The sequence below is a fragment of the Argentina anserina genome, chromosome 5 (assembly GCF_933775445.1).
Source record: "Argentina anserina chromosome 5, drPotAnse1.1, whole genome shotgun sequence".
Classification (NCBI taxonomy): Eukaryota; Viridiplantae; Streptophyta; class Magnoliopsida; order Rosales; family Rosaceae; genus Argentina; species Argentina anserina.
Genome location: NC_065876.1, coordinates 26,410,211 through 26,422,472, shown reverse-complemented (window position 1 = coordinate 26,422,472; position 12,262 = coordinate 26,410,211). Strand labels below are relative to the sequence as shown.

Here is a 12,262-nt window from a genome sequence, read left to right as displayed (position 1 = left end):
TGAGTATATGAGTTTTTTTTTCACTTTGTTGGTTAAACAGATCTTATTGAAATTTGGAATATGATTATATGAAATTGGGTGTTAGTATATTAGTCTTGTTACTATCTTACTGAATGGCTGAATTAGATTATGATAAGAGATTGAGTATTTTATTTGCTTATTTGGGTTTGTTAAGATTGTAGGGAATTAGTGTTGGTATATGAGTGTGTTAGTTAAACTATCGATTTAGAATTATTGGAAATTTAGTGGTATGTTAGAGAATGGTCGAATGAGAGATTGAGTATCTGCCTATTTGGATTTGTCTATTAGTCAAGAAATTAAGATTATAGGGAATTAGGGAATGGTATGAATATTTATGTTTAATTGACCTTTAATTATATGAACTTCATACACTCTATGTTGTAAACCTGAAAAAAAAAATTTGGCTTTCGACCAAAGTTGTAGTTCACCCCATAAAATCATATGTTTACCCTTAAAATTAGCTCATGTAACATTTTAATCTTGGATCCGCCACTGGTCATTATCATCAACCAAATCAAATCACAAATTCACAAACAACAGCCATAATTTTTTTTTTTAAAAGAGACAAAATAGCAACAAGCTCATTCAAAATATAACAGTTGAATCGGAAACTTACGTTATGGAAATGGAGGTCAGGAGGCTGAGTTCGGCGAAAATGATGCCAAAGTTGCCTTACGCAGAGGTGTCGTAGCTGGCGGCGATTGTTGCAGGGCTTGGAGGGGGTGTGATTCAAAGAGAAAGAGAGCAAATCAGTTTAGTCAAAGAGGCCAAAGAGAGAATGAGAGTTTTTGGTGCAGGTAGAAGGGTAATTTTCGGTATAACATAAATTATGTTGATGTGAAATTGACTTTATTTGAGTAAAAAATTAGGGTGTCCTTGAATGGAAGAGAGTAATGATAAATGTTCTTCTATGGTATTTTCCATGCGTTAACGGACTTTCTCTCACAGGAAGCTCTGATGTGCGATGCAGTTTCGATGGCTAGTACTCGAGTAAGATGCCGCAATACCTCAACCAGATGCATGGTCACTGGTGGTTGAGGGATTAATAGACGCAGAACATAGTGGATTAGTGGCTGCTCAGTTGATTTTCTTTACCTAATTTAAGGTTTACGTTTAGAAGAGATGAGGATATATATTTTTTAGAAAATTATAGATCAATAGGATATTTGGACTTTGTTATTTGATCTAAGTAGAAATCTTATAAATGTGTGCCTGGAACGCAAACATTGGAAATGCGAATAGAATCACTTGATTGTGAAAGGATCATTTGGGTGAGGGCTTGAATGTGAAATGACTAACTGAGTTAATACATTTGATATGCTAAGATTAATACAAGTCTTTGTTTTAAGCCGAGGACTTGTTATAATGAAGAATTAGGACATGCATGGTACCGTGTGAAAATAAGTTTTATTAATTTAAATATGCAAGACAAAAGTGCATTCGTCTTTCACTTAGGATGTCTTCTTAAACGCTTAAAAGATACAAGGGAAAGCTTTAAAATAAGAACTGACTTATTAAGAAATTTCTCAACAAGGAATTTACTATATAATATGACTCAATAAATAATTAGATGACTAGCTAACCAGCAAAGAAAATTTAGAATGCAAGTTGCAAAAAAAAAAATTAGAATTGAATGCAAGGTTCGAAAAAGACTTGTACGTGTGTATATATATAATATACATACTTAACAACTCTACCAATTACTTGGGCTTAATTAAAATCAAAGTTTGAAAAAACAATAGACGGTGTGCAGACGGACAACCACCTTTTATCTCCTAAACGGCTAGGCGGTCTCCTAGGCATTTTTAAATTATTAAATATTTATAATTTTTATACATGTATTTAAATTATTTTTATGATTTAAAATATATAATGATGTTCAATATTAATTTTAAAAATAGTCTAAATTCACAATAATTTAAATGCAAAGTCCATACAAAAATATTAGAGCAAAAAATAAATTATAAAACAAATACAATACTAAATCTCAAGTTCTTTTAGGTTTGTTTTGTCAACTGATTTTTGACCGCCTAGCACTGCCTAATTCGCAAAATGTTGAGGATGGCTGCCGAGACAAAAATCGCCGTGGTGACTAACCTCCTAGCTCCTAGGCGCTGTCTAGACAGCCGGTTTTTAGAACAATGATTAAAATTGACTAATTGTTTTTGGGCAAATTGAAACAATGTGTACTACCAATTAACTCGTCTGAGAGTGATGCAATTACAAAACAAATTAAGAAAATTAGTTCTGACCAATATTACGAAGAACGTGATCGAATTTATGTAAATTAATCCGTGGAACAGTTCAAATACCAGTGACCCTATATGAAATGACTCGGATGAGTCTATACACAACGCTTTTTAATCAGAGAGCTTATCATAGTCAAGTTGCTGGGTTCAGTTGTTGCATGTTTAGATGCATTGCTTTCTCGAGTTGAGATCGATTACTATATCACAGTACTGTCACACACGCACATACTCGTATTTATATATTTACATCTGTTCAAATGACCTTGTGATTATTCTTTGTTATGTTAGAGAGAAGAAATTTTAAATCACAAGGTGAAGCTCTGACGATAGCAAGGCCGGCCTGAGACCAAGGCAGGCAAGACCTAAGACTTAGGCCCCATAAATTGGAAAGCCTCATCTTTGCATATATATACTTATTAAAAAAATTAGATTTCTTTTAGAAGTAAGCGAATGGGTGTAACTTGTAAGTATCATATTCTCAATTTGGGATGAGCGATCAATCCAAATGATAATATATATAATCTCTTCCAATCCTCTTCTATTTAAACTTTCAATCTTATAGGATGAAATCAAAAGCAATCTCTCTCTCTCTCTCTCTCTATGTTGTAATTCAATTTAGTTCTCATCATTGATTCTAAATTAGGTTCTTATCTTTGATTCGTGCAACCTATCGAGGCCTCGAGTTCTAAATTTTGTGATCAATATAATCAGATTCGATTGTTCTCTGTCAATTCTCAATTCTGAAATTTGTTTCACTTTATTTGTTGTTAAAATTTTGTTCGTTTTATTTCTATATATATATGACTGTGTTGTCTGTGTATCAATACGTCTACTAGGAAGCATGAATGTGGATATAATAAGTTTATGGAAATGAAGCGGTTAGAAAAGCTTACTGAATCTCATAAAGGATTAACATAACCATTTGTTATTATGAAAAAAAAAAGGTTCGGGATCAGTAGAAGATAGGGTAGCAAGTTTAGTAGAGAGTTTAATTCCAAATGTGGAGAAAATGTAGTTGTAAATGCAAATGAAAATACAGAACTAGTTTGTGTAGAAGAAGATAGAGTTGTTTTAGCATGTCTTTTGTAACAAGTTTCTTATATTTTTTTTTTTAGAAAAAATGTCAACTTATATAAAATTAGGAGATATACTCCTTAGAAAGTACATCAATAATACATGTTGGAGGCTCCGAGCCCCAATTTAAAGAACTAGAAGAAGAACATGCATAACTAGCTAAAATATGAGCCACATCATTGGCTTGACGATAAGCTTCTTGTATGTTGTTAAATGCTATTACGCATTCTAATTTATTTATTCTCTATGTAACATGTAATACAGTTTATTACGAAAGAAATATAAAATATAATATTATTTTTTTACTATAAGGTCTCTCTTAGTTTTTGCCTTGGCCTCACTTGGTCTTAGGACGGCCTGACGATAGCTAGCACCAAATTGATATTTATTGAATATAATGCTGGAAATATACTAAATTAAGGAACACTCTTAACATTCTTAATTAGAGGAGATATGTATATTCGAAGTACCTCCTTCATGAGCATCGATCATAATTCATAAAGTTAATTTGATAGATTACTGAAAAAATCAGAGCATTAATTTCGTGTGTTTCAAGTCAAATTTCTAGCCATGCATGTTTAATTATTCCTCTTGGGTGATATTTCAGGATAAATACTAGCCAGAATAGCAAGTTATTTCTTTCTAGTGTCTAATTATCGTCTGTAATTTGTTTTCTTAATCTTTGCTATATATACGCATGCATGCTTCCTCTGAGCTGCAAGTCTAGGGTTTATAATTCAAAATTAACGTTGAGGATGGAAGTTGGAGAGTCTACTGTACGTAATGTACGTAGATTATCACCTTTTATTCGGTCAACAATTTCGATGCTGATTACTCAACGATTTATGGGATACTGGAAAAAAAAGAAAAAGAAAAAGGAAATCATGGTATAAACCCTAGCTCCTGCGTAAACAATGGATAAGTCATGCATGCAAGTCTGCATCGTGCCATTTTCCAGTGGAATACGAATATCTTATGCAAATTAAGTTCGATCGGACGCCATTCTTCTAGATGGTTTTTACTATCAAAGTAAATGCTGAAGGTCGTCTAAACACAATATTAGGCTCACCCACCACATTTCCTAATTATATATTGAGGCCTATTTAACAATTTGCATAATATAGGTGGGAATCGAAGAAATTATAGACGCCTATAAACCTTTTTTTCACTTAGCACTAGTTATATCTTCTATTAATAAAGTAAGAAAGAAATTTTAACGGTTAAATTTTTAAACTACTAAAAAAGTTCATAATTTATTAACTTTCATAAAATTGAGCATAATGTATAAAAGATATTATTGTAATTTAGATACAAACTGAATGCAAAACCACTTAGAAAATTGTGGGGGAGTGGAGAAGTAATTGAGAGTTTTTGGACGTGTAGATCCAAATATAAAGGCTAGTATATAATTATTTGCTAATTGTTAAGTTAATTTCCAAGTCGTTGCTAATTGTCACCGCAGTACTACCTTTCCGACCCATCAGTCATCTAAATGTTAATTAGCCATTGCATGATGTTTAATAATTAAACTAGCATGCAGTTGTACGTGTCCTGTTTGTTGCTTACTAATTTTCTTTCCTGGAGGCTGGAGGCAACTAGTTGTCGTTTATTTTGGATTTGTTCCTTTATTTTGAAGTCATCTACCTAAATGTTTTTTCTGTAAAAACCTTAAATGAGCACAATTGCAAGATAATTGATTTCATCGTTCAACAGCATAAAATTGTTATTCTAAACTTGCATGGTCCCTAGTCGAGGCATTCATTCAGGTCATACTTTCAAAGTCATTATATAATGCAAAGACTTTGATGAGAGTTTCTATTAGGGAAAAAAAAGTGTACTTAGTGTAAAACTTTAAATAGAACCCGGCACAAGCAGATCATCTCACAATACTGATAATAGTTTCAAGCGTTAGTATTCGATCCAACTAGTACAATGGCTAGTTATCCGTACTATTCTCCACCACCACCTTCCCTGCCACTGCCTCCACCACCGCCCCCACCTTCCATGTATACTTACTACTCATCACCACCTCCACCTCCACCTCTAAGTAACGAAAATACTACAACACTCCCACCACCTCCACCCCCGCCATCCGTACCATCACCACCATGTAATGAAACTACTCCAACTATATCACCACCTCTGCCGCCCCCACAAGTGCCCCCACCATCACCACCACCGCCGTCATCTTATTACTACTCCCCATCACAACCTTCACCACCGCCTCCATCACCACCACCACCTCCCTCTTACTATTCTCCCCCACAACTTTCAGTTCCATCATCTCCACCACCAATAATGCCGCCCAAATATCCATCACGTAAGTATCCACCGCCACCATCATATCCACCCCATCAACATCCACCCCACGAACCAGCACCACCATCACATCCACCCCATCAACACCCGCCCCACAAACTACCACCACCACCTCCTCCACCTCCTACATTACCGCCACCTTCACATCCACCCCATAAACATCCGCCCCACAAATTACTATCACCCCCTTCTTCACCACCACCACCGCTGCCACCACCACCACCACCACCACCACCTACACTACCGCCACATTCACACCCACACCATAAACATCCACCTCCGTCACCTTCACAACCGTCACCTGCGGTGCCACCATCGTCACCACCACCTATGACACCTCCATCACCTCCACCATCTCATCCACCACCTTCAATATCACCACCATTACATCCACCACCTTCACCATCACCTTTACCACCTACTATAGTGCCTCCTTCACACCCACCACCTTCATCTCCGCCACCATCACTTTCACCACCCCCAGTTCAGTCACCATTAAGTCCACCACCTTTATCTCCGCCACCATCACATCAACCACCTCCAGTTCAGCCACCATTAATTCAACCACCTTCACCATTACCACCGTCGCATCCGCCACCTTTAGTGCCACCTCCATCAAGTCCACCATCTCCGGTGCTGCCACCATTACCACCTAGTCATCCACCTCCTCCGGTTCCGGTTCCGGTTCCAGCCCCGTCACTATCACCACCTATACAACCCCCATCATACACACCACCACCTTCACCCTCACCCGATTCAATTGTCCCATCACCTCAAAATCCAGAATCTCAAAATTCATCATCTAATAGCAATCGCCATGTTTATATTGCCACTTTTGTCTCGCTTGGTGGATTGTTCTTTCTTGCGTTCCTTGCAGTTGGTCTCTTTTGCTTGCACAAGAAGAAGAAGAAGAAAAAGTCAAGAGCGGCATACGGAGATCAAGGTGTTTCTCATCCAGAGGAGCAAGGAGAAGTTCATGCATTTCAGAGCATCGCTGCTACTAACCAGAGTGTTGCTATCAACATCGATGATCATAATCCAAACCTTAAAGCCAAACCTTCTGGAAGTGGTGTTGACGAAGGAAAAGACGATGATCCAAATAAAAATCCTAGTCGCCGTAAACGTGAAACCCGTCGTCGTACAAGAGCACAAGGAAAAAGAGACTCCATTGAGGAAATATCTTCGGAATCTAATGATGATGACGGATCAGATAAATCTAAGGATTCAGATAAAAGTTCTCGTCGCCAGCGACGAGGTTCTAATGGTCGCACTGAAAAACAAGAACCTAAAACAAATCTGGATCCTGATCGTAATGGTGAACAAAGTGCGTCTGCCACAAATTCAGAAGAAGATGATGATAAATCAAATGGTTCAGACAAAGATTCTCGTCGTCGCAATAAACGTGAGTCTGCTCGTCGTAGTCGCACGAGTGGCAACAAAGACAATGAGCGATCCACTTCCAACCGTGATCAATGATGGCAAAACCTCCTACTCTACGGTCGTTTCCGTTCTCCTTAAAATGCATGTTATTCAAATTATTTTGCTCGAGTATTGTGAGCTGTGATTGTTTTTTTTATTTCCTCCATTTATTCAATATGAGTGAGAATAAGAGTGAGAATTGAAATACATTCTAGTTTGTAAAATCTATGAAGTTTTATTTCCCACTTTTAGAGGTGTTAAATTTTCTTTTCAAATGTAGTACTCATTCTTTTCGAAAGAGGTACAACTAATTCAATTGTGCATGTTACGTTTTTAACGTTGCATAACTACGAGACTGAATACACTCAAACAATACTAGTGTTTGTTGTGTATGATATTACCGTTGTGATTTAGTCTTTACTCTCATACGTAATTGATTTATGTTTATTCTTGCCAATGATCATATCTACCGATGTTGCAAGAAGTATTTGGCCCCTGTTCAGGTCAGAGTTGACAGGGCCTTATATAACTTTCAAAAAAATATTCCAGCACTATTTGGATAAGTTGTTTAAGTTGTTCAAGAATATGAATTTCAAATTCAAATGCACGGAAGGAGAAGTAAAATGTGTGTTCGAAGCTTATATAGAAAATAACTACAAACACTAGATGAGTGTAATTTAGAATAGTGTGTTTGACATACACAAGATTGTTGCAGCTATATATGCTAACAACCCCTCGTACGTTCCGCCTCATATCTGGACATTGATGGTTGATGACTGGCTTAAGCCAACCTGACAGGTTATATTAAGGATTTCTTGAAATCTGATTTTTTGTTGTAGTAATTTTAAAATTCGTAATATTGTTCTTCAGTCATATTATATGGTTACAATGCATGATGGAAATTCATTCTAATGTTATAATGTGTATAGTAGATGAGTGACTAGAACAAGTTGAATCATGACAAGCTAACGTTAGTGCATACAACGGGTTCAGTTCCAATGGCCAAGTACGTCTATGAGGAGGTACGTGAACTGAAATTCTCCATGTACTGAACATAATAAAAGTATGATATATCTACATAACTTCACGTAGAGCTGATATGTATAATATGTCACATCCCGGGACCGGCTCCGCCGAAACACGATATTGTCCGCTTTAGGCATAGTCCTCACAGTTTTGTTTCTAGGAGCTCACGAGCAACTTCCAAGTGGGTCACTCATCCTGTAATTTGTCTAGCCCTGAGCAAGCTTAACTTCGGAGTTCTAATCTCATCTGAAGTCATTAAACCCCCAAAAGGTATCGTGTTAGATGGAGGTGAGCATGTACATATAAGGCACATCACCCCTCTCCGTTGGTCGATGTGGGACATTACAATCCACCCCGCTTGGGAGTCCGACGTCCGGACCGGCACACTCGCACCACACGGCAGAGTGGCTCTGAGACCAAATTGTCACATCCCAGGACCGGCTCCGCCGTAATACGATATTGTCCGCTTTGGGCATAGCCCTCATAGTTTTGTTTCTGGGAGCTCACGAACAACTTCCCAGTTGGTCATCCATCATGGGATTGCTCTAGCCCGAGCAAGCTTAACTTCGAAGTTCCAATCCCCTCCGAAGTCATTAAGCCCCCAAAAGGCCTCGTGTTATATGGAGGTGGACATGTACATATAAGGCACATCACACCCTCTCTGTTGGTCGATGTGGGATATTTAGGGGTGGGCATAAAAAACGGAAATCCCGATCCCGTCCCGATCCCGTCCCGAAATTCATAGGGACGGGACGGGACGGGACGGAGGTCTAAAAATGTTCGTCCCGTCCCGATCCCGTCCCACTTCATAATAGTGGGATGGGACGTGGGACGAATAATTTCTATCCCGCTTCGTCCCGTCCCGTCCCACCTTTAATAAAAACTTAAAAATTCTTATATATTTATATCTAAATAAAACTAATTTATGTTCTTAATAACTCTAAAATTATATCAACTCAAATAATAATGGTAAATTATAATATTTTGAACATAATATGTATTTTTTTTGTTAAAATTTCATTATTAAATGTTATTTTGTTATGAAAAAAATAAAAAAATAAGTTTTTATTTAATTTCATAGGAAGGTGGGATTTGTCCCGTCCCGTCCCGATCCCGTCCCGTCCCAACCGGGATTAATCCCGAGTGGGATGCATTCTTAAAAACCTTCGTCCCGTCCCGATCCCGTCCCGATTCAAAAGAGTAGGACGGGACGTGGGATGAGCTCCGTCCCGTCCCATCCCGTCCCGTGCCCACCCCTAGGGATATTACATAATATGAGGATATATCTGCATAATATGAAAATGTTGATTTCTGAGTTTAAGGTCCTACTATATTAGTGTCGTACGACTAATTATTTTTATCTTTCTCCATTGATAAGTAGCTTTGGTATTTGGAAATGATAGAAAGATGAGGATGATTTGATTACTCCTTCGCTGATTTTATTTATTTATATGTGGCTATCTATGCTCGTCCTCATTCATTTAACTTTTCAAATTAAGAGGACTGGAGTTGAACCAAGCCCGATAGAATATTAAAAATGTTTCAAAGGTTCCACGTTATTGTTAGAAAAGATGGAGAGGAAGAACGTTGGCGTAGTGAGAAAGCGAAGAAGCTTAACGAATGTTTGTGTTGTATATATAATTCTAGTAGATTAACACTAAGTACTTATTTTGGACATACACGATTATTTTGATGGATGAAATGAAGTTGAAAAAATAAGATTGTTAATCAGTTTCGATTTCTGAAAGATTCGTTGGAACCAAACCATTTAAGAGCAGTTTGGTTCAGTTCCATACAAAAAAACTGATGAAAGGAACCGAACCATTTGTATATAGTTCGGTTCATTTCGGTTCTAGAATCTCAAATACATACAAACCGTTGGATTTTAAGTTATTAATATACTGGCAGTTAGATCTTATATAATTCAGCCATTAAGGGAGAACATAACCCTAGTCACAACTGCTGAGTAACTATTTTGTCTCTTCGTTCCAAAACCCAAATCCAATTGAGCAACTCTCCGCCGAGTCTCTTAGCTCTCCGCCGCCCAGTATGCACCGGCACTGCGGCGTCCGCGGTGTTCACTAGTAAGCACCGGCAGTCCGGCACCACCCAGTCTGATTCCAAACTCTCGGCCAATAATCATTGAGTAGGTGAATCCGATTCCAAACTCTTGGCTGCCCAGTCCGCTCGCATTGGGTTGGGTTTTGTTTGGGTTCTCGCCTTTGATTTCAGTTATGAGTGAGGACGAAGCCATGGACGATTCGCCAAGCTCAGATGAGTCTCATGTAGATGAAATTTGAATCCAAAGGGAAGAAGCTGCCAAGCTTCACATCGAAGAGATTCAGACCCAGGTATTTCATATTGGTTCAGAACGAAGGCTGTAAACTTTTCAAAGGAACTGAACCTGATACTTTCCTCTTTTCTCTTTCATGTTGTTATATACTAGAATATATATTACATGGAACGTTGTTTATGTTTCTGGGTGTTTGTATGTAAAATATGAGATGAGAAAGGCCTTAACTAAGATAATGCATTTTTTTTATTCATACTTGAATTTTTGTTTTCAGGGTTCTTGTAATTTGAATAAGTGAATATAGATAAAATGAACTTGGAATGGATGACCATTTGATTGTGATGAACGTTTCTGGGTTTTGTATGTAAAAGGCAGATGAGAATGACCTTGGAAGAGGAGTCGACCTTTTATTCTAATCTTGAATTCTGTTTATGAGTTTCTGTGTGTAGAACGCAGAAGAGAATGAATACGAAAAATAGTTCATGGTTTGTGAATTGATCTAAATGAACTTAAATCACTGAACGATTTATCAATTACTTTTGAGTGATTAATAGAGTTTATCCTTAAATTCAGTGATTTCGATCCATGGATTTTCTGCTAAGGTTACGGTTTGTGTGGGACAAAGGGGCTTTGAGTAATTTGGTAGAGTTCTTAGATCTTGGGAGAAAATGATATCCGAACTGAATTGATATATATGGCTCGCATTTGTTGTTTTAGTTCTAAGATCAGATGAAAATGGGATGATTGTATGAATTCAGTACAAGGAAAAGAAATGAACTATCATGCACTGATGATGTTATAGATGATTAGCATTGTTCTTTGTTTTAAAGTTATGTTAATCTTAAAGAGAGATAACTTCTTATGTTCTTAGCTCTGTCCTACTTATTTCAAGATAAATTACGACACTGATAACATACTAAAGGTTAATCATGTGAGAGGCAGAGAAGATCAAGCTAAGAAACTTGTAATTTATCATATGATGAGAGCCATATCCATGGCAACCTGGATGATCATCAGTCATTCGTATCCATATATATGATCTTTCTTGTTCTTCTGTCATTTTTCACTAAAGTGTGTAAAGTACATACTACAGAATAGCAATTATTAGTCAGAAGAAGTAAATATTCACTTAATTGCCTCCTTGTTTCTCTATTTGTGTATTTGCTACATTGTATTTCTTAGTTTCCTGGATATCTTTTATCTTTACTGGAATAGAACTTACAAAAAATTAAATTTGTGTAATAAGCCTGCAAATTCAATTATGAAAACTAAAAACACTTGAACAACGACATGGTTTTTTGGAATATAGTTGTTTATACAGAGTTTCAGCTACATATTTTGCAGGAACCGTTTGGAACCATTTTGGTATCATAACCATAACGGAACCGTTTGGTTCGGTTCCTAATGGTTCCTACTTTGAAAAATACAAAAATCGAACCGTTTAAATAACACGATTTGGTTTATAGTTCCAGCAATTTTTGGTAGTTTTGGAACCGTTTACAGCCCTATGAAAAAATGTATTGAAGATGATTTGGGTGGTGAAGGAGAAGAAGAGCTGGATGAGTGGGACATATATAAGGAGGTGGTTCTTGGGACAAAAAAAGACACATTCGTGGCTTAGGTGACGGAATGGAACCACCAGAAGGCTTTTACGATTTATGTGGCAGCCAGACTTTCACTAATCTCTCGTGCCTGGAATGTGAAGAGGCATTGAAAGAAGAAGTTGGAAGCTTTGATGGACAGAGCAGCTCCTGGTTTGGTAAGTGAATGCATATCATATATCCAGTTTTTGTATCGTCTTCTTGTCCTTTTTCTTTCAGTTAATGTGGTTAAATAAAAGTAAGTAATGAAGATGTTCAGG

The 12,262-nt window shown here is 37.2% G+C and overlaps 1 protein-coding gene across 1 annotated transcript; it reads left to right on the top strand.

Moving 5' to 3' along the window:
- Positions 1-5,276: 5,276 nt before the first annotated feature.
- Positions 5,277-7,231, top strand: LOC126795841 (vegetative cell wall protein gp1-like). The gene has a single exon (XM_050522586.1). The coding sequence runs from the start codon at positions 5,277-5,279 to the stop codon at positions 7,137-7,139; it is 1,863 nt and encodes a 620-aa protein (XP_050378543.1). The 3' UTR covers positions 7,140-7,231.
- The last annotated feature ends 5,031 nt before the right edge of the window (positions 7,232-12,262 follow it).

What these genes read in the sequence shown, in the direction of transcription:
- LOC126795841 (XM_050522586.1), top strand. Translation starts at nt 5,277, where the DNA reads ATGGCTAGTTATCCGTACTATTCTCCACCACCACCTTCCCTGCCACTG.